The sequence below is a fragment of the Ovis aries genome, chromosome 18, assembly GCF_016772045.2.
Source record: "Ovis aries strain OAR_USU_Benz2616 breed Rambouillet chromosome 18, ARS-UI_Ramb_v3.0, whole genome shotgun sequence".
Taxonomy (NCBI): domain Eukaryota; kingdom Metazoa; phylum Chordata; class Mammalia; order Artiodactyla; family Bovidae; genus Ovis; species Ovis aries.
Window position 1 is genome coordinate 54,830,911 of NC_056071.1, and position 22,344 is coordinate 54,853,254.

Here is a 22,344-nt window from a genome sequence, read left to right on the forward strand (position 1 = left end):
TGGGTCAGTAGCTGAGCCTCGCCGGGGAAGGGAGGAGCGCACCGGCGAGTGCGCCCTAGGGGAGGAGTACACGTGTTGGGGAGGAGGGGCGGGAGGGGAGGAGAAGGGAGGCGAGAGCTGCAGGCGGGAGGCGCCGCGGCCTCACAGACGCAGGCGCCGGTAGCCGGAGACAAAGTTCCCGGGGAGAGCTCGCCCCCGGAGGGCTGACGTCTAGGCGGCTCGCGGCGAGGGTCGCAGGTCCCGCGCGTCCAGTCTGCCTCCCCACTTGAACGCACTGGGCCGGCCAGGCTCCGCTCGCCGGGAAGCAGGGGAGCATCGCTGGCCGGCGACCGCCGCCAAACTTGGAGCGGGAGGATGCTACGAGTGGGAGCCGCGGCGCGGCGCGCGGGGGCGCACTGAGTGCTCCCGCGGGCGCCCCGGGGCACTGCTCCCAGGGCTGCGGCCGGGCGAGGGCGCCGAGGCTGAGCGGGCAGGTAGCGGCACCAACGCCGGGACTGCGCCAGCCCTGCGATCCAGGGCCGCCAGCGCCACCGTGCCGGCGTCGCCTCCTTGCCGCCGAGCCATGGTGCGCGGAGCGCGCACACCGCGCGCGGGACTCTGAGCTCCGGCTGCGCCGCGCGCCCCCCACCTCCTCTCTCTGCTTCCCTGCCGAGCTCGCCCGCTGGCCATGAACCTTTGGCCTGGAGCCCCTGGCCTCTGAGCCTCGAGTCGCCCGCTCCAGTCCACGCCGCTCGGCCCCAGATAGCACTCCGGCCGCTGGGGCTCCCCATCCTCTGTCAGAGACGGCATCCAGGCGCTGCGGGATGGCGCTCCGCGGGCCCCCTGGGCCGCGCAAAGTTCGCAGGAGGCGAGAGATGCTGCCGCAGCAAGTTGGCTTTGTGTGCGCGATTTTGGCCCTGGTGTGCTGTGCGTCTGGCCTCTTTGGCAGCTGGGGTAGGTAATGGTGCGGGCCTGCCCGGGGAGTTGGGGGGTTTGGGCTGGAAAACCGCGGGACAGTTCTGGGAGGTGTTCCCTCTTTTCCCAGCCAGGTTAGCTCCAAGGGTTCATCCAGTCCCCTCCCCATCAGGCAGGTAGAGCGCACCCAGGAGGGCTGATGGCTACGCTCCGAGCGCTGGTGCCTGTTCCCCTGAGCTGCGCGCGGCCGCTGGGGGCTCAGAACGCGGCTGCAGGTCTGTGTTACTAAGACGAAAGCATGAACCACTGGCCCCTCGGCGTCAGAGTTCTGTCCCTGGGGGTGCCCAGGGAGTGTGGGGAGCGCAGCGGCGAGGTCCATGTATGGATTCTCTTGGCCTGGGGCGGACGAGACTGAATGGACCACCTTCCAGTTTTGCAGAGCACGGAAGATTGTTCTCCGCGTCCCTCGAAAACCCAGGTTTTGAGTCTCAGCTCTCGCCCCCGCCCCTGCCGAAGGGGCGCCCGGGGTGTCCTGACGCGTCCTCCCCAAACCCTGAAAATGGTGGGGCAGTCTGTCCCCTGGGGAGGTTGCCGCTGTGTTTCAAAATCACTTTTCAACTCCTCTTAATCCCCGCGGAATTAGACTGTTGGTGCCTGGAACCACTATCCACACGCCTTCCAACCGAGAAGAGACAAGGAAATTTGGGAGTTGCTTAGGATATGCAAATTTAAGATGGAGAGAAAAAGAAACTTACAAAAAATGTTAGGGATGGGGTAGGGCATGTGAGCCCAGGTGGAACCTTCAAAAGACATTCAGAGTGGCTAACGTTCCCATTATATGGGTGCTGGGGACCTTTTAGTGTTGTTTTTAATATTCTATTTTGATTTTTAATGTTCTCTGGCAACTTTATTTCAACTTTTCAATTGAAGTATAGTTGATTGATAATGTGTTAGTTTCAGGTGTACAGCAAAGTGATTCGGTTATACATATATGTGCATATGTATGTATGTGTGTATTTTCAAACATTTAAGAAAGCGAAAGAAATGCTGTGATTTAACAATCAGGATATGGGGAATAAAGCAGATGGTACCTTCTTGAGTAGTTAGGGACAATTTAGAGAGGCTCATAGTGATTGATAAAAATCAGGTGGCGCTTCATTAAACTTTATACAGCCTTTCAAAACTCAAACTTCGTGATTTGAGGATGAAAGATTAAACAAAACTTGCCCTTTCCAAAAGAAATCCAGAAAGGTTATTTGAACACCATAGTACCTGGTGCTTTGCAATTGGGCAAGTTGATGTGTTTTCTCCCTCAATTACACACTAGAAATAACAAAATACCTAGAGGCTCTTAGATGTCAGCATTATAGAAGAGGTATTATTACCCAGCTGAAGCAGTGTGCACCTCAGGAGAGGTAAAGGAATACTTTAAAGGTCTTAAAGTGAGAATTATTTTTTATTTGCTGGATCAGGAAGGCCTTTAGAAGTTCAACTGCACTTGGTCATCAGCATCCACTCCAGTGATCTTCCTTGTTACTCAGTATGGCCCTTGGACCATCAGAATCAGTGTCACCTGGGAGCTTGTTAGTGTAGAAGTCCAGGTCCTGGCTCAGACCTACTGAATCAGAATGTGCATTGTAACAAGGTTCCCGGGTGATTTGTATGCACATTCGAGGGTGCAAAGTCCCAGGACAGACCCCATCACCTTTCTCCACCTGTTTGCTGACTATCTTTCAGGACCGGGATACCTGAGCATGTTTACTGGCTAAGAACTTAACGGTCGCCTGTCTAAACCCTGTATTGCACTTGTGAGGGGCTGAGACCGAAGCAATCTTGGCCAAGGTCAGAGCACATGCTGACCTATCTGGGACTGGAAACAATGAACTAGATCTAGGAAACAGATTACTGTAGGTGAGCAGGTGATCCTGTGCTTCCAGTCACTGTATCATCCCTGCAGATAGCTTTAAATAGTCAAACAGGGCTGTTGCTGACAGAGCTAGATATATGCTGTAAGGCCATTGTGAGAATGTAGGTGCCATGTTGATCTCATGGTGTTTGTGACTTATTTTCCAATCCAGGGCACAGAACAGCTTCTGTGAGCAAATATGTTCTCCCAGACACATGGAGAAATAGAAGGCTGATGGCACCAGTGAATGGGACTGAGGCAGCCAAGAATTGCACAGATCCTGGTAAGAGAGTCTTCCCAAGGCATTTGACTTGGCCTCAAGATGGTATGGATGTAGACAGTCGTAACCAGAGCTGAGAAAAGATGGTTTTGTGACCCTGAATGGGAAAGGGTAGCAATAAGGAGCTGAAAGGTAACATACAGACATGAATCAGTTGTGCTGCTAAGCAACTCACATTCTTTATCCAACAGCTGAAAAGGTCACATTTGAGAGTTTTCCATTTTCAGTTTTTGCTCTCACAGTGCTACTAAAGGGTCAGTGTTCTGCCCCGACCCCCCATTTTGTTTGTCTGGATGTCTTCATTTTCTCTCCCTTTTGCTCGCTGAGTCCATCTGATGGAACTCCAGGGGCAGCACACCCAGCTGCTTGGGGAGAGGACACTTTGGGATGACCCACCAGGTCATACCACCCAGGGTCGCTGCAGGGGTGGGACACACTGGGACCCCTTCTTTGGGAGAGGAATTCCAGGTATCATTGCAACCTGAGAGATGGTTCTGCTTGCCCTGGGAGGTGGTTTGATGTTCCTCTTCAGACTTCTCCAGGGAGTAAGAGGCTGTAGGGACCCAGTCTTGTCTGTTCTTCTTGCCAGACACAGGCTTTGCTTAAACGGGTAGAGATTTCTTCCCAGGAGCTGTGCTGGCCAGCTAATAGAAGCTCAGACAGGCCAGTCCTAGGTTTTAGCTTCAGCCCCCAAACTTGGGGCCCCTTGTGCAAAGGACTCAATGGGATGATGCATTTGAAAGCTCTTTGGGAACCGTGAAGTTTTATCTTATTTAAAGTAATTGAAGTATAGTTCATTTCTAATGTGTTAGTTTCAAGTGTATAGCAAGGTGATTCAGTTATATGTATATGTCTATTATCTTTCAGATTCTTTTCCATTTAGGTTATTTTAGAGTGTTGAGTATAGTCCCGCATACAGGCTTATACTATAAACCTTGCTGTTTACCTATTTTACATATAGTAGTGTGTATATGTTAGTCCCAAGCACCTAATTTACCCCCACCTCCCCTCTATCCCCTGTGGTAACTGTAAGTTTCTTTCTAAGCCTATGAGTCTATGTCTGTTTTATACATAAGTTCATTTGTATCATTTTTTAAGCTTCCATATATAAGTGATATGATATTTGTCTTTCTTGCTTGATATGATAATCCCTAGGTCCATCCACGTTGCTGCAAATGGCCTTATTTCACTCTTTTTTTTTAATAGCCAAGCAATATTCCCTTGTGTGTATATCTTCTTTATCCATTCATCTGTTGATAACATTTAGGTTGCTTCTGTGTCTTGGGTGTTGTAAATAGCTCTGCTATGAACATTGGGGAACATGGGGTGCATATCTTTTCAAATTATAGTTTTCTCTGGATATATGCCCAGGAGTGGGAGTGCAGGATCACGTGGTAACTCTATGTTTAGTTTTTTAAGGAACCTCCATACTGTTCTCCATGGTGGTTTCACCAATTTACATTCCCACCGAGGGTGTAGGAGGGTTCCTTTTTCTCCACACTCTATGGAGGTTTTATTTTAGATGGATACCACTCAGCTTTTCCACCAAGTTGCCAAGCAAGCCAGTCTTTTTAGATGTCTGTTTTCTTACCTGTAAAATGGGAAGAATAGAACTTGGCCCTCCTACTCTAGGGTTGTTAGAAGAACTGGGTGAGGCTCTGCATGGGGCTGTATGAAAAAGGAACTAGAAACCCAGGCCAAAGGAACAGGTTAGGAGGCAGTCTTCCCATGACTTATTCTCATGGGAGTGCCAGCAAAGCAGTGCTGTGCTCCATTGTATCCAACACTTTGCGACCCCATGGACTGTAGCCCACCAGCCTCCTCTGTCCATGGGATTCTCCAGGCAAGAATACTGGAGTGAGTTGCCATTTCCTTCTCCAGGGGATCTTCCCCACCCAGGGACTGAACCCGCATCTCTTGTGTCTCCTGCATTGGCAGGCAGATTCTTTACCACTAGCGCCACCTGGGAAACCCTTATTTTCATAGGCAAGTCTTATCCACATTTTACAGGTGGGTAAATACCTAGGGAGGAGACAGGAGGCACTCAAAGTCACGAAACTTTTAAGTGGGAAGCTGGTCCGGGAACCTAGGCCTGTAGGTCTGAAATGTTTGGTTAGTTCCATGCACCGATGAAGGCCAGGGCCTTCCCTCAAAGCCTGTTTTCAACACCATCAACTTCCCTTCCCTCAGAATGCTGTCAGAGGAGTCCATCTGGGACACAGAGGTTTAGCTAAATCTCTGAATTGTTCACCCTCTGCTTGATGGGGATGGGGCCGGGTGAACTCGCAGAAAAGCAGCTGGGATTCCCTTTGAACTCCCACCTGTCCTGGTGACCCAGTGGGCAGTGGTGCCGTCCTGTCTTTCACCTCCCTCAGCACATTCTTCCAGCAGCAGGAAGTGGCTGACGCATGTGTGGGACTAACCCGTGAACATGTGTACAGCCAGAAACTGTGGCTGGGGCCCGTCCTCTCATTCCAGTCTCCTGAGATGCTAAAATCAGCACTATCCATGTGGGGAATGCTTTTTCACCCTGGGTAAAGAGGGGGAGTGCATTCTGCACTGATTTCTAGCTCACCAAGCTCTCATCTTGGACTGGCTATGTCTTCCTCCTGTAGCTTCTGTCACGTGTAGTCTGGGCACACTGGCTGACTCAGGGCCCCGTTTCTTAGGTTAGAGTCTCCGATGCCCTACTGTTGCTTCTATCTCTTCAGTGTACTGTCTGATCAAAAATTATTCCACTAACTATGGGACAGTCAGCCCTATATGGCAGGAATGCCTGGTTTTGTCCCCCTTCAAAGAAGGAAGCAGGGAAACTGGCAAAATGTTTAGCAACAAGTCACTTGAATTGGGCTTCCCAGTTGGCACAAGTGGCAAAGAACCTGCCTGCCAATGCAGGAGACATAAGAGACACGGGTTTGATCCCTGGGTTGGGAAGACACCCTGGAGAAGGAAAGGGCAACTGACTCCAGTATTCTTGCCTGGTGAATCCCATGGACAGAGGAGCCTGGTGGGCTACAGTCCTTGGGGTTCCAAAGAGTTCATTTTGTATCATCTGTTTCTGGGATCGTGTCCTGCACATTAGAAAGGACTTGGTAAATATTGGTCAAGTGATGGAATGAAAGTGCCCTTTCCAACATTAAACACCTCAGTGTTTTTGCAAAGGTGGGGAACACAAGGCTCAAAAGTTTAGTGACTTCCCAGGATCTCTTGGCCGCCATGAACATCCTGGGGTCACCTGGCTCTGATCGCATGCCCTCCCTATTGTACTTGCCCCTGCTCTCCGCCCAGGCCAGATGGGGCTGAAGCCTGAGTTCCCTTCCAGCCTCTTCATCCGAGGACCATGAGACTATCTAGCCTCCTTTCCATTTCACAAGTGGGTGCTTGGTGGAGGTAGAGGCAAGTATAAGTGGCAGCCCTTGTCATCAAGCAGATCGTAATCAAGTAGAGAAGACAGAGTCTCAACCCAGGGGACTCAGTGACATGGGAGGACTGCAGAGGTCCTCCAGGCAGCAGCCTCACAGGACCACATCAGGGGCTTGGAGAATGGCGAATGAGTCCAAGGCAGTTCTGCAGTGTCTGGGGGTCTGGATGAAGCAGGCCTCTGCTGCAGTGACGGAAAACTTTCCCAAGCTGGGTTTAGCCAAAAAGGGGGTTTATTGGTTGAGATCAAAGGTGAACTGTGATGCTCACTTTCTGCCTCTGAGCTCAGATATCATCCAGCATGCGGTGACCACAGCCCTGGCTTTAGGTCCTCCCAGACCCCAAAATGCTGGACAGAGTGCTGCTGGCTGAGGTGTTTCTGCAGAAGCCCCGAGGTTCTGGTGGGTTGGTGTGACTTGAGTCACATGACTTCCTTACGCCAGCTGCTTGGCCAGGGGAGTGTTGGGCCTGGACCCGCTTAGAGTTAGGTCACAGGCTCTGCGTCTGGAGGGATGGGACTGAAGCTTCCTCCTCCAACACCTGAACTGCCCCTGGGAGCCGGCAGGGGTGGGCATTTTCAGGAGGTGGCTTTGTAGCAGTCCTGTTCTGGGGCTGCTGTGATGAAGGTGGACCAGAGCTCCCTACCAGTTAGTGTCGGGGTGCAGGGGGCAGTGGTGACAAGGTGGCATTTGACGGCTGCCTCCTTTGCTACACAGTTACAGGAGCTGCCTGTAAAGAACCACAAATTTCTTGCATCCTCTGAGAATCCACCGTGCATCCCTCTCCACCAGCTAGACTGCCTCCTTTGTGACCTACCAAATGGGGTCTTTTAGGGATGTGGTCTCCCCATGTGGTCTCTCCACATGTTTCTTCATGTGGAGCTTGAACAATGGCCTGCTATGTCAGTTCCCAGACCGGAAGCATTGCCCACAGTAGGTGTTCAGCAAACATTAGTTCACATTGCCCACAGTAGGTGTTCAGCAAACATTAGTTCATGTTTTCATAAGAACCTCCAGGAAGGAAACGTGTCTTATTTTCTCTCCCCTCAGAGTGCAACCTGTGCGTCTGTCAGAGAGATAGCTTTGTGTCCTAAAAACACAAATGGGACCCTGCTCTTGTCATCCCTTAAGACTTGAGGTGGAAAGCGGGCTCTTTTCTCAGCCTGGGGTCATGTCTTCGTATCTCGGGAGTGTTTCTCTCTTGTTATTTGTGCTTCAGTGTGATTCCTGCTTGCCCCCCTCCCCCCACCCCCCCGCTGACCTCATCACGTTATCCCATGTTGTTTTTATGACATATGTCTCTGCTGTCTAAAATAATTTAGTTATTTCTCATCTGTCTCCCCTTGAGGGCTACCTAGCTCACTGCTCTATGTCCAGAAGAGCGATTCTTAACCCTGGCTGCACGTTCAGACCACTGAGCCCTTTATTTATTTCTGGTTGTCCTGAGTCTTCATTGCTGCACGTGGGCTTTCTTTAGTTGTGGAGAGCAGGGACCACTCCACGTTGTGGTACCCGGGCCTCTCTTGTTGTGGGGCTCTAGGGTGCACGGGCTTCAGTAGTTGCAGCACACAGGCTCGGTAGTTGAGGCACATGGGCTTAGTGACCCTGAGGCATGTGGAATCTTCCTGGACCAGGTATCAAACCTGTGTTGCCTGCATTGGCATGTGGACTCTTATCCACTGTGCCACTAGGGAAGTCCCCACTGAGCACTGTTGAAATGCCCGGGCCCCACCCTGGAGTGTCTAATTGCCTTTGTCTGGGGTAGAGCCCAGAAATCAGGACTTGTTCAGACCTCTCCAGCTTATTCCAAGTTGAAGCCAGAGTTGATGCACTTGCTGGGCTGGAGTCCTGCTGCTCAGTGTGGTTGGCATCACCTGGGAGCATTAGGGATGCAGTTTCAGGCCCACCCCAGACCTACTGCAGGGTCAGAGTCTGCATCCTAACGGAATCCCCCAGGGCGCTCCCATGCCCACCGAAGGCCAGGCAGCACTGGGTTAGAACACCGTCTGCCACTTGTAGGCTTTCAGTATCTGAATGTTCAATGAAGGCTTAGACTTGGTCTGACATAGTGATTTTCCTGAAACAGTTTGGTTTCTTTTTAAATGTAGGGAAGCTAAAAAACAAAAAACCACAAGCTTCCTTTTGACCACTGAAGTCTATGGAAAAGTCATTTATTTTTCTTCCCTCAGAGGCATTGGGTCCCTCCCTACAAAATGCATGAAATAGGAATGAAGGGCAGTGACACTGAATCCTGTGGGAACTACCTTAATTTGGGCTGACAGAACAAAGCATTATAGGCTGGGTGGCTTAAAGAGCAGACATTTATTTTTTCAAACATCGTTTTGGAGGATAATTGCTTTGCAATATTATGCTGGTTTCTGCCATCTATCAACATGAATCGGCCATAGGTATACATATGTCCTCCCCCTCTTGAAGCTCCCTCCCATCTCCCATATCATCCCACCCCTCTAGGTTGTCACAGAGGTCTGGGTTGAGCTCCCTGTGTCCTACAGCAAATTCCCACTGGCTATGTATTTTACATATGGTGATGTATAGGTTTCCCTACTACTCTCTCAATTCGTCCCGCCTTCTCCTCCCCCACCGTGTCCACAAATCTATTCTCCATGTCTGCATTTGCATTACTACCCTGCAAGTAGGTTTATCAGCAATATCTTTCTAGATTCCATATGCATGCATTAATATATGATATTTGTTCTTTCTCTTTCAAGAGCAGACATTTATTTCTCGCAGTTCTGGAGCTGAGAAGTCTAAGATCAAGGAGTTGGCTAGTTCCATTCCTAGCTTGCAGATGGCTTTCTTCTTGCTGTGTGTCCGTATGGTGGAGAGAGAACTGGAGGTCTGGTCTCCCTTCCCTTTATTAGAAGGGCACTAATCCTGTCATGCGGACTCCACCCTCATGACCTCAAATAAATCTAATCGTTTCCCAAAGGCTGTACCTCCAAACACCATCACATTTGAGGGTTAGGGATTCAATGTAAGAGTTTCAGGGAGACACAAACCTTCAGTCTGCATCAGGACCCAAAGGGTTTCCACACATCTCTCTGTGGTGACAGCTGAAGTGTTTGAAGACAGTTGAGGGTGGGACCTGTGATTCTGGGAGGTTCTGAGAGCTGCAAATGCCTGAGCCTGGCACTGACCTGTGAGATCCAGGGATGGACACATTCTGTGGCCGACTTTTGGAGCTTCTGGGGACCACGTACTCCTCCACCCCCAATCTTCCACAATGGGTTCCTTTGTGTGATTGCCAGCTCCCGCTGGTCTTTCCTGATCACCCAACCCAAAGTAGCCTTCTCTGTCACTGGTTCTCTTGGTTGCGCTTTTAACAGGCTCTATATCTATTGTTACACTGTTTGCCTCTCTCAACTAGGATATAAAAGACAAGGCTCATTTGCTCTTTAAAACCGTAATAGGTATTTAGTGTTTCCTTTTGTAAAATGATGGTGGTAAGGGGGTGATAATTGCAATCATTTCATAGGGTTGTTAGAATTAAATGAGTTAATACCCATCAAGCATTTATACACACATGTTCACACATCAGCTTCCATTTTCATGATTATTTTTTTAATCGGCTTATCTGGAGATGACACAGTGCCTGTGTATTATAAGGACTGGAAAACTATCTGTCAATTGAATTTTATGAGGACAAGTTAAGAAGTAAACATCTTACCACACACTGTTTATTTTCTCTTCTGGAAATACATTTACATTTCTTATTTGTTTTTAACCTTTTGGAGGTTTGGGATGCTGGAGGATGGTGTACCTTGCAGAAATTGCCTCTGAATAAAGAAACTGGTTTTCATCTCTCGGCATTTAGGTGGCGTTTTATCCTTTGGCTTCTCAGCTGGGGTGGGAATGCCTTCCCCTATTCTTTTCTGCCTTTTCCCACACATTTGAGATGGAATCAGTGGCCCTGCCTCTGCCATGTCACTCCTGTTCATTTGGGCTCCCTCCATCCTGTGCCTTGTGCTTGAAAACGGCGAGAGGAGCTTGGTTCCCCCCACTGATGCTGGAGGAATTTTCTTCATCATGTTTGATTTTCCTGCTTTTCACATATGTCTTTTGAAAGGGCTCACGGTGCTGTGTCTTTGCTTGGGTGGCTATAACAAGAATACCATAGGTTGGATGGCTTAAACAAACAACAGAGATGTATTTTCTCACAGTTCTGGAGGCTGGAAATCCAAGATCAGGATACCAGCATGGTCAGGCTCCTGTGAGAACGCACTTGCTGGCCTATGTGTATCCTCACGTGGCAGGAGAGAGCAAGTGAGAACAACTCTGCCGGCTCTTCCTGTGAGGCCACTAATCCCATCAGGTCCAAAGCCATCCTCCATGACTTGTGCCACCCATGTGACCTCCCAGAGGCCTCATCTCTAACACCACTACCTTGGGGGGAGTACGGTTAGTGCTTCAGCAAAGGAATTTTGTGGGGACACCTTCAGTCCATATGGAGTAGGAAATGGCAAGCCACTCCAGTATTCTTGCCTGGAAAATTCCATGGACAGAGGCACCTGGTGGGCTGCAGTTCATGGGGGTCACAAAAAAGTCAGACATGACTGAGCATGCATGCATTCAGCCCATAGGAGTGTCCATAGAGGGAAGGCCGGGGGGAAGAGAGGGCAAACAGGTTCTTGAGAGGTGTGTGAAGATGAAGGGAGGCTCTAGATTTTCAGGAAAGCAGAGGCATTGGATCACATTCTAGGTGGAGGATATTTTGCAGTCAGCCTGGCTCTGATCTACTTTCCCTTTCTGTTCTGGGTCAGGGCTACATGTACAGACCAGGGGGAGAGGAGAGGGGATGGGTGGTGGGGGGTGTGATGTCCTGCACACAGGCGCTGGCATTGAGCCAGGTTAGGAGGACATGTGATCATGGAGCAGGAACCCACTGCTGTGGGTCCCTGTAGGCGCCCCCGGTGTGGGGAGCAGAGGTGCAGAAAGCACGAGAAGGCAAGAGTAGGAGGAGGGGACCCAGAGCTGCAAAAAGTACATCAGGCCGCGTGGGTGTGGAGGTGAGGTGGTACCGGAGACGAGATGAAGTGTCTGGATTCTGAACGAACGTCTGTTCGGAGGCTGCTCCAGCAGGCTTGGGAGACAAGTCACATATCCCAAGTTTGAAAGTTGTTATGTAAAAGCAAATGCTGCTTTGGAAAAGCAAGAATTGAACTTATCCCTGTGGGCAGGGAGATCATGGTTCAGTTACTGTCCCAAGTGGCAGAGCAGGCGGTCCAGCCTGGGCAGGGGCTTTCCTGCAAGGGACAACCTCTAGAGGAGCCAGGTGACTTCTGGGGGCCGTTGTCACCATCTGCCTTGGAACAGAGATAGGCTGGCAAAGCCACAAGTGGAGGCCAAGGAAGAGAACAGTCTGTCATCGGGGCAATCACTCTTGGCTTTTTTATGTGGGTGAAGTGGATATGTTAATACAGCGGATCAAGTGGGAGCCAAAGTCTGGGTTCTAGTACTGGCTCTGCCAAGATCCTGCTTGGCCTTTGGGGTTCGCCTCTCCCCTTCTATCCCCTCTCCTTCCCCCACACCCCTGTCCCTCTCTCATGCCCCCAACCCTCCAAAGTGAGATTACATAGGATAAGTGTAAAGCCTTCCAGCAGCCAGACAGTGGCCCTGTCCAGAGAGCACTTTCCTCCTTGGACATGGCAGCTTGTGGTGGGGAAGGCAGACGTGTGGGTTTGAGTCCCAGCTCACTCTTACTGGCCAGCCATGTGACCCTCAGCGAGTTATATAATCTCTCTAAGCTTCAGGTTTTCTCTTTTGTAGCATTTCCTACCTGCCTTGTAGGGCTGCTGCAAGCCTTAAATCCCATGATGGATGATTGAAGTATCTCAGGGTAGCTGGCACACAGTATCTGTGGCCATCATTGTAACCATGGCTAATACCAGCATACTATGGGCAGGAGCTATTCCACGTGCCTTCTGTGTATTAACTTACTTACTCCTCATAAAAACCATTTGGGTGAGTGCTATCAGTGTCTTCATTTTGAAGATAAGGAAAAGGCGACTTAGAGAGGTTAAATGACCAGTTCAAGGTCACCCAGCCAGCAAGAAGAGCCAGGTGTGTGTGTGTGCGAGGGAGAATCCACAAACTTTGTTTTAGAGTTGTTTTAGGTTTTCAGAAAATTCGAGAAGAAAATAGTTCCTCTATTATTCCTCTTTTTCCCAGCTTCCCCGTTAATACTTGCCGTTACTGCGGTACATTTGTTGCAGTTGATGAGCCAATATTCGTACATTATTGTTAACCACAACCATAGTTTACATCAGGATTCACCCTTTGTGCTGTGCATTCTCTGAGTTGTGATATAGACCTGTAACGACGTTGTATCCACCGGAACAATATCCTGCAGAATGCTTTCACTGCCCTAAACATCCTCTGTGGGGCCAAGCTTTTTAATTTGGATGGTCTGAATTGTGTGCCTACATCCTTATCCATAATTATGAATAAACTGGGTGGAAAAAGACAATTTAGAGGTGAGGACTTGCGTTGCAATTCCAGCCTCCGTCACTGACTGGGACTGGGTGCCCCCCCAAAGGAACAGGGAATGCCTGCCCATTTGCAACAGCAAACATCTGTGTGGGCCTCTCTTCTTGGTATGCTTCTAATACCAATTTGTTTGCAATCAAAAGTTTTTTTTTTTTCTTTTTGCCTTATCCAAACTATGGGGGCCATCTGCTAGCAATCTCGCCTCCTTGCTGGGCCATCTGCTCCCCCCGCCGACTTCCAGATTCTCCTCTCCTGACGCCATGCGGGCCTCCCGCAATCCAGAGCGCCCACTCGGCTTCCTCTTGAACTCTGAGGAACGTTCCTCCTTGAGTTAAAAATGGAAATCATTAAGCATTGCCATGTGTTGCCTTGGGTGGAAGAGATCCAGCCGTTCAACTCAATAGCAAAGTCAAATGCTTGAAAAGGGTTTTTTTTTTTTTTAAAAAAAAACAAAAACCAACAAACATTGTCCATTATGAAGAGGCCATTGGAGCATAGCATTTGACGAAAAAAGAAGAAAAATAAATGTGCCGGAATAATTTACAGTTTCTTCTGAAAGGGCAGTGCATGTCCCCTTTGGGAAAGAAATAGGAAGGTCACTATGTGGCCAAGAAGCAGAGGAGCTCGCTGCCCAGTGGCTTGTCCCCTTGCACATGGGAAGGTGCCCCCAGATTCTGAGTCATGGCAACCTTTGCTAATTCAGCACAGGAGGGGGCTGCAGCTCTCGATCTCAAGACATTGCCTGAGGACCTAATGGCAATGTGTATTTCTCAGCTGTCTGCAAAGCCTGAGATGTACTAGGCTGTGAAGCTGGGGGTGGGGCGTGGGGGCTGGGTGGAGGTGGGGGTGGGGATCTAGTCTCCGCTGTCAGGGAATAGGCTTTGCACGGAGGAGTCGGGGGCTTAAATAACAGAGTTGCCTATGGCAAATGCCTCTGGAGGAAAGAGTATGGTAGATCAGGGCAAGGGTCCCCTCCCTGGAGAAGGTGACGCCTGATTGAGCCCTGGAAGGGTAGGAGGTGGCGGTTGAAGGGTGTTCTGAAGTGGAGGGCTAGGTCCATAGGAAAGTGCTGCGCAAGAAATCACAGCTTTATCCCCTACCTGAGCAATGCTCACTAGCAACCACTGCCTTCTGCTCATTGGCTGTCCACGGGGAGAGAGAAAACAAACACCTCCTAAGATTACCATGCACAATAGTTAAGTAATTAGGCTTTGGGGATTTAGCAGGGAGTCAGTGCTCAACCAGGGCTAGGCTGAATCAGATTACTTTGATTTTTTTTTTTTTTTTTTAAAGCAGAAGGAGGTAGGGTTGGGCATTATGCTGGGGCTGCTCAGGATGAAGTTGGTAAATGGTTTCACGTTGCCCCCACCCCAAGTCACAGTTCGGGCAGTTCACCCCAGTTCACAGGTTGTGCTGGCCCCAGCGCAGATGGTAAACTAATAGAAATATTTGCTAGTCTTTCCGCACTAGCCTGGGAGCTTCTTGAGGGCACGGCTGTGTCCCCTGCATCCTTGGCTCTAGAACTGAGGCCGGAGTCGGGCATGAACTCAGTTTGTGGCAAATAGTGATTGGACAACAAAGGTCCCCGTTCTCCCTGGCAGGGAGGTGCAGCCCATGAATGCAGCTCCTGTCTCCCCCGCTGTCCCCACTTGCCTGTTGATGCTTTGGGACAGATCAGGACACCCAGCCAAGAGGAATTAAGAGTTAAGAGCTCAGGGGTTAAGAACATGGACTCCAGAGCCAATGTGCCTGGTTTCCAATCCTGCCTCTGACCTTACTGCTCACTTGACCTTGAACTAGTTACTTTATTTTCTAATGTCACAGAAGGGGCAGGGTTTGTTTTGTTCACTGATACAGCCCAAACTCTAGAATAGCACTGTATGTGTGTGTGTGTGTGTGTGTGCGTGTGCGTGCGTGCATGTAGAGGCCTGTACAGTACCTTCCTCCTGGGGTTGCATGTGCTTAGCATGTTAATCTACATAATGTACTTACAGGAGAGCTTGGCACAGAGCAAGTACTGAGCAGCTTTTTGCTGCCGAAATTACCTCCAAAAGATAACTCAAATTGAACATCATTTTACAGGATGAAGTTTTTAGAAACAAAGGAATGAGGGTGAATTTTGTAAAGGCAGCACTTGCTTCACTTCGAGTAGAAAGGTTAAGAAATCAATATCTGGACCTATGTGTACTGTTGGCCTTTTGCGTGGTTGATGCTGAGATGGCCCAGACTATGGAGGCTGCAGGAGGCCTCTGTGTGTTCCACATCTGGTCCTTTCGGGTGGTGAAGGGGGACTTAATGAATTCGATCTGGAATCTGGAGATCAGAGTCTGCATTCTGGCCCTGATACAACCTGCACAGATGAGTCATTTTGGCTATTACAGCCTTAGTTTTCTGCCTGTGAAATGGGGGCATCATGATGACACTGTTTATTCTAAGGCTTTTAAGGATCAAGTGCCAGGTGCTATACAAGTATTATTCCTAGTGTTTGCATAACTATGTTGTTGTTTAGTCCCTAAGGCCTATCCTGCTCTTTTGTGACCCCATGAACTGTGGTCCCTCAGGCTCTTCTGTCCCTGGAATTTCCCAGGCAGGAATACTGGAGTGGATTGCCTTCTCCAGGAGATCTTCCTGACCCAGAGATCGAACCAGTCTCTCCTGCTTGGCAGGTGGATTCTTTATCACTGAGCCACCAGGGAAGCCCTTTGCATAACTATAATAGATGCTTAACCTTTCGAAGACCATTCCTTCATTGTGAAATGGAGAAAATCAGTTATTTGGGACTTTTCAGAACTGACTCATTAAACCACAAGTAGGATTTGGTGCAAGTGCTGCACATGGCCCGTAAGCAGGAAAGCCTCTCTTTGTGGAATGTCTGGCTAGAAAAAAAAAGATGCAGGAGGTCTTTAGAACATCTTTCCAAATACCAGCTTTTATGACCCTCCTCATTGGTTTATCTCATTTCACTTTATAAATGTCTGACTGTTGATTTCATTATACATGCCTAGTTCAGGGACTAGCCTTTTAGCTGGGTCAATCCCATACCAGCTGGTTCAACTCTGTACTTAAGATTTATGAAAGATTTAAGATTTATTACAATAATCACATGGATTAAAAAAAAATTACTTAGAAGGCCTCCTGAGGGCAGTTTCTCTGAGCTCAGGTAGGAAACCATCTTTGAGTTTAGTACTTGGCGGCTAGATGAGTTTTGATCGAATAGTACTATCTCCTAGGCCCGTGGGCAAGTGAAAACTGATCTAGATGTGACCCTGCCTGCAGGGAGCTCTCATTCCAGTTGAGAGGCTCAAAATACAAAATTGAGTGTACTACAAGTAGGAATATGAAGTGTTCCAATCCTGGGGATTAGAACCCAAGAAGGACAGGTAGGTCGCAAATATCAGGATCCAAGAGCATCCTGTCAAAAGGGGGCCCTGAAGATGGGCCTACACATTCCCTTGCTGAGCCTTGTAGCAATCCTAGGAAGATAGGTGGTAGGTGGGTATTACTGTTGTTTTTATTATATTCAGTTTACAGAAGATACGAGGGAGGCACAGAGAGCTTAAATAGTTGGCCCAAGTTCTCCTAACCTGGAATTGGCAGAGTGGGGACTAGAACTCAGGCCACCTGGCCCCAAAGCTTGTATTCTTTGGGGAGATGATGAAGGGTCTCCTGGGTGAGGGACAGTTAGATCTTGGGGTAAGCTTGGAGCGCAACGTGTATGGGCGGGTGTGGGAGGCTAGTCATCGTGTAACAAGCATGTTGGACCAAGAGACTCAAACATCACAAGGCCTTTGTCCCCTGCCCTGTAAGCAGTGAGGGCCACGGATGGTTTCTGAGCAGCTCTGTGTTTTAGGAAGATGACTTTGCTGGCACCATGGGGGATAACTTTAAAGTAATAACTTTAAGGTAATAAAGTGAACATTCTTAGCATCATGCCTAGAAAAAAAGTGAAGACAGGGAGAACAGTTATGAGCTATTGCAAAGAAATTTAGGCAAAAGTGGTCGTCTTCTGCTGGATGTGGAGGACTAGATGAAGAAGGGCATCTTCTGCAGGTCTCAGCAGATGTTGGAGGTAGGAGGTGTCATTTCTGACCACAGATGCAGATAAAGGGCCCGGGCAAATCACCATTTTCCAAGATGGGGGCCTGGGAAGCACCCCTTTGTTCTTTAGACTTGGACCCCTCTGTAGGGACCCTCGCCCAGAACATTGTGCTGAGCACAATGGCTGGTTTCTGTCCTCTATTTTGTGTTCTGAAGTGCACAGACACTCACTGGCTCTCCGTGTGTGAGGCCCTCGGTCAGTGCTGAGGGGAGGGAGAGAAGGCCCTGTTCTTGGTGAGCCCATAGGTGTGACTGCGACGTGTGACCTGGAATGACACTCTAATGCCCGGCGCAGCTGGAAGACATCATGCAGGGTTGAGATGTGCTTTGACGCAAGTGGTGTTTGCTGGACAGATGGGAGTGTGCAACATTCCTGGGGCTGGGTATGGTGGTTGCAGAAATAGGGTGGTAAGAGAGGACCCAGCTGGATCAGGGGCAAGAGTGGCCCTTTTCAGCTAGCTTTGCTCGGGTGGGCATGGTGGGCCCTGTGGCTGCATCGTGCCAAGCCTGAGGGGCACTGCTCCTCCATCTGGCTTGTGCAGGGTGAAGGATGCCGTTGTTGGCCTTGGGGCGCGCAGCCAACTGGTGAAGGAGCATGGGTCACCTCAATCCTCCTTCTCCTTCTGCACTCTGCCCCCCATGTTGGGATGCCTGGGTTATGACGCTTTCTGTATCAGCTGGGCTTAAGCCCCACGGGATTTTGCAGAGGCTTCAGTTGCAGAGGCTTTTGCTGTAAGTGACACATAGGCATTTAAACAAAACCAGATTTAGCAGAGAGAGAATTCTGTGGCCCTTATTCTGGGTGATAGCCAACACTCAGAGCCCCACAGAGTCCCACTTCTGTAGCTCTTTGCCCACTCTGAGTATGCAGAGGGGCAGCTGAGTGCCTGTCCTGGAAGGATTTGTGTCATCACGAGGGCCCCTGGCAGGGTGTCAGTGCTCCAGCCTCCCTTTGTGGGCTGGTGGCCTCTGGGTCCTACATTATTTGAAGGTGAACATCAGGACAAGGACCATTTATGTGCCACATGAAATGTCCTCTGTGCTGAATGGGCTGCCTCAGAGTGGCTGATGACCTTGCCTGACCCTCCCCTCCCCCAGGGTGTGGAGGAGCATTGGGTGGGGGCTCCTGGGATTGCCTTTAGAGGACATGGATGAGAGCCAGAGATGGGAGTCCTGAAGTTGAAAGGCTGGTCTGCAGTCTGGAGAAGCCCATTACCAGAAAGAAGTGGAACCTCTCTGGAGACCTGGAAGAATGTCGATAGAGGTGATTAATGGAGTAGATAGAATGACTTAGAAGCAGAGATTAGAGGAGCTAAGTCACTGTGGTTTATTAAGCCTCTGTCAAAGCAGACTGTGTTGAGAAGGGGCACTTGACATGGTTTGAGAGTGATTTCATCTGGTTGCAGGAGGCTGTACCTGGGGAATCCTCAGACCAGGAAGGGAAGAGACTCTTAAACGTAACCTTGGCTCATCAAACAGCCTCCCCAGGAAAATGGAAGCCCCATCACCTGGGCTCTTTAAATTGGCTGGGGCAGCGTGCTGGAGGGTTTATAAGGGACCTGGTAGCAGAATGAACTGGCTATGCTGTTGAATCTTTTCTCTAATTTCTGAGTGATTCTTCCATGGACCTCAGAGGGGGCAAACCCTTGGAAGAATTGCTTTGAAATCTCTTTGGTCACTTAAAAACCTTGCTGGTTTTTCCTTCACTGGCAAAAATCCCAATGTAGCATGGTGTGACAAGTATCTAAATGACTAGAGGGCTTTGGGTGGCCCGTATGCATTCGGAGGAAGAAAGAAAGAAGTGGAAGGGGTTGGTGTCTAATTTGTAGACCACAGGCACTGGGCAGGTACTGCTGCTGCTTCCACAGCCCCTGAGCTCCAAGCTCACAGTGAATATTTAGACGCACACAATGAAGTCAGAAGGGCCCCGAGAGATCATGGCCGTGCACGTGTTAGAGCACAGAGCCGTGCGTCTCCATCGTTAATGTGCCCACAGTCACCTGGGGACTTGGTTAAAATGCAGACGCAGGAGGTCGGGGGGATGCCTGAGGCTCTGCATTTCTAACAAGCTCGGGGGAGATATCAGCACTGCTGCTTCGGAGTACAGTAAGTCTCCTACCTACGAAACTTCAAGTTTCAAATTTTCAAAGGTGCAAACGTGCGTTCCATAAACATCAGGCGTGAGTGACACTGCGGCTTGCCCTCTGTCTCCTGTTGCTGACGATCTTTCAGCTCTACCATTTCCCACCTCCTCTCCCTCCTGCCGCCAGAACCTCTTCTTGCCTGTTCACTCAATGCCAGCCCCTGTATGCTAGCTGTTGTACTCATGTACTTTTCAAGGTACTGTGCTTTAAGATTAAAAACGCTTTATTTCTTTGCGGTTGTTTTTTATGTGTTTGTGTGAAAGGCATAAACCTATTCCAGTACAGTACTATATAGCCAATCGTGTTAGATGGGTACCTAGGCTAACTTTGTTGGACTTAAAAACACATTGGACTTACAAACGTGCTCTTAGATGAAACTTGTTCAAATGTAGGGAACTTAACTATAGTGAGAGTAGAGTCTGCCTGTCCTAGATATGAGTCCCAGCCCTGCGGGTGAGCTGAGCAGCCTTGGGCCAGTTACTGGGCCTCTCTGAGCCTCAGTTTCCACAGCAATGAAATGAGGGCTATATTGCTTACCCAGCAGGGGCCTTGGTAGAATTCAATGAGATCCTCCCATTAGCTGCTTTGCTGAATGCTCTAGCAGCTACATAGCCAGGGTTCAGATATGGAAAGCTTGTGCTTAGTGCTTGGTTCAGCATTCTCCCAGTTGCTTCGAGAAGCACAGGTCCTGAAGGTGATCTGCCCCACTCCCCATCTCTTGTTCAAGACAGCATTTGTGATCAGATAACTTTGGGGAAGACTTGTAAAGTCTGCCTCTAGTGGAGACAGATTGGGTCACAATAGCATGTTCAAGTTTCTGAAATAGTCTGCAATCAGAAACCATTTAAACTTAGAAACCTGTATAATGGAAAAAGCCGTAAAAGTTACCATTTAAACCATTTTAAAGTACGAAGTGTAGTGGGATTAGGTGCAGTTCGCCTAAGTGTGCAGCCCTTAGCACCATCCCCCTCCAGAACTTTCTGGTCATCCCCACTGAAACGCGACTGAAACCAGAGCTGACTCCTTTCCCCTCCCCCAGCCCCTAAGCAGCCCCCGTTCTCCTTTCTGACTTGACTCCTGTGGATACCTTGAATAAGGTGAATCATATCGTGTTTTCCTTTTTGTAACTGGCTTGTTTCACTTAGCATAATGTCCTCAAGGTTCATCCACACTGTAGCATGTGTCAGAATTCCCTTCCTTTTTCAAGACTGAGTAATCTGTTGTTGTGTATAGACCACCTTTTGTTTATCTAGTCATCCATCATTCGATATGTGGTTGCTTCCACCTTTTGACTGTGGTGACTAATGTTGCTGTGAATAGAGATTTACAAGTATCTGAGCTTTAAACTTTTTTCAATCTAGTATTTCCCAAATATTGTGGGAGGTGGGGAGAAGTTTGGGTGGAGAAATGCTGAACAGTCTAGCCCACTCTCTCCAACCCTGTATATTACAGCCCTGGTGAGACTCCCAGGTCTGTAAGCTGAAGTTCTTAACCTGCCTGTGTTTTAGGCTCACCCAGGGAGCTTTAAAAAAAAAATTATCCATACCTGGATTCCACCCTGGGCCAATTAAATGAGGACCTTTAAGGTTGGGACCTGGAGAGAGGTATTCTTAAAGCTCCCAGGTGACATTAATGAGGAGCTGAGGGTGGGAGGACTTGCCGAGGTTCACACACAGTGGCAGTGCAGGGCTGGGGTGAGAGCAGAGGCCCATTGAGTCCCAGGATGTTGCGTGCTGCAGTCCCTGCATAAGTCTCCATCACCCAGATCGAGCTCCTGCCCTGGCGTTCCTGCCATGGGTGCCCAAGAGCAAGGGGATGACCTTGTGCTAAGCAGTCCCTCGGGTTCCTATAAACCCAGGCCATATTGACAAGTGTATTTTGTCCCTCTCTGCTGGGGAGGTCCTGCCAGGGGCAAGCCTGCACATGTGCGGTCACTAAAGCTGCCGTTTAGTGCCCAGATGTGGACTTGCCTCAGCGTGGCATGCCTCAGAGCTGAATACAGAGGAGACAAAGCCTTCCTGGTTTGGGAGGGTTTTGTTTACAGAGGATAGTAGGAGCACCACAGTTCAATTACTTCTCATCCAGGAAGATGGCTGTGGATTCTCCTTGTCACTTTGAGAGACTGAGTTTCTGGCCTTCATGCTGTCGGCCAGATGGCCTGGGCTGGTAAACGCTCCTCCTCCCTGAGACAGGGACTTGCCTCAGCAGGACTTGACCTTGGGAGCCATTGTTTAGTGGTCTGCCGTCCATGTTTAATTTCCTGGTAATCTTGATTGCCCAATCGCACTTTGGTCTGATGTGTCATAGTGTGGAGGAAAAACTTAAAGGCATTTAAATAAGTGTGTGTGTGTGTGTGTGTGTGTGTGTGTGTTTTAATAGCATACCATGGGCCCAGGACACATGCCAAAGGGCTGTTTTTCCTCCAAGTTAAGCCTTCCAGCTTGGTCCTCTCTTCTTGAGAGTGCGGGGTCCTGGCATTTCCTGTGAGGAGACCTTCAATCCCGAAGAGATCATGGCAGTGTTCTGCTCTGTCCTGCTGGGTGATATACTGGGAGGCTGAGGTGAGCTAAGCACCAGAGGGTCTGCCCCTTTCCTGGGCCCAGAAGCACAATTTGCAGAGCTGGTGAACCCATGGTAACCAAGCCCACACATTCGCTTCAAACTAGTAACCAGTCCCCTCAGCAGGCAAGCTGCAGAGCCCAGGGACAGGAAAGTCCCTTTCTGATATGGTACCTCTGACTATGGTGTCATGGTGGTGACCTTCCCCTTCACCCTTTCCAGTTGGAGAGAATGGCACATGTGGTTTGAACAAACTGGCAGAAATATCTTCAAGCTGTTTTACTCCATAGAGACATGTGATATCAAAGGAATGATTTTTTAAAAACCCTCACAACCACAAGGAATGATTTCAATTCTTGACCACATTGTCCTCTTAGGGAGTTTTTATGACCTTTTATACCCAGGTCTTTATCCACGGTGCAGAAGGAAGATAAGGGCTGTTTCTTCCTTTTTGTGCATCAGGCTCCTCCATGCCCATCTTCTCCTCCATGCCCAAAGTGGGTGCATCTCCTCCATGCCCAAAGGAGCAGGTGCTTC

The 22,344-nt window shown here is 49.4% G+C and overlaps 1 protein-coding gene across 2 annotated transcripts in view; it reads left to right on the plus strand.

The window, feature by feature from the left end:
• Positions 1-423: 423 nt before the first annotated feature.
• The window catches only part of SLC24A4 (solute carrier family 24 member 4), a 195,986-nt gene continuing 174,065 nt past the window's right edge, over positions 424-22,344 (plus strand). For both annotated transcript variants that reach the window (XM_004017955.5, XM_004017956.5), the window contains exons 1-2: positions 424-933; positions 2,973-3,083. In XM_004017955.5, the coding sequence (XP_004018004.2) occupies positions 804-933; positions 2,973-3,083 (241 nt within the window). In that variant the 5' untranslated portion in view covers positions 424-803. The remainder of the gene's footprint in view (positions 934-2,972; positions 3,084-22,344) is intronic.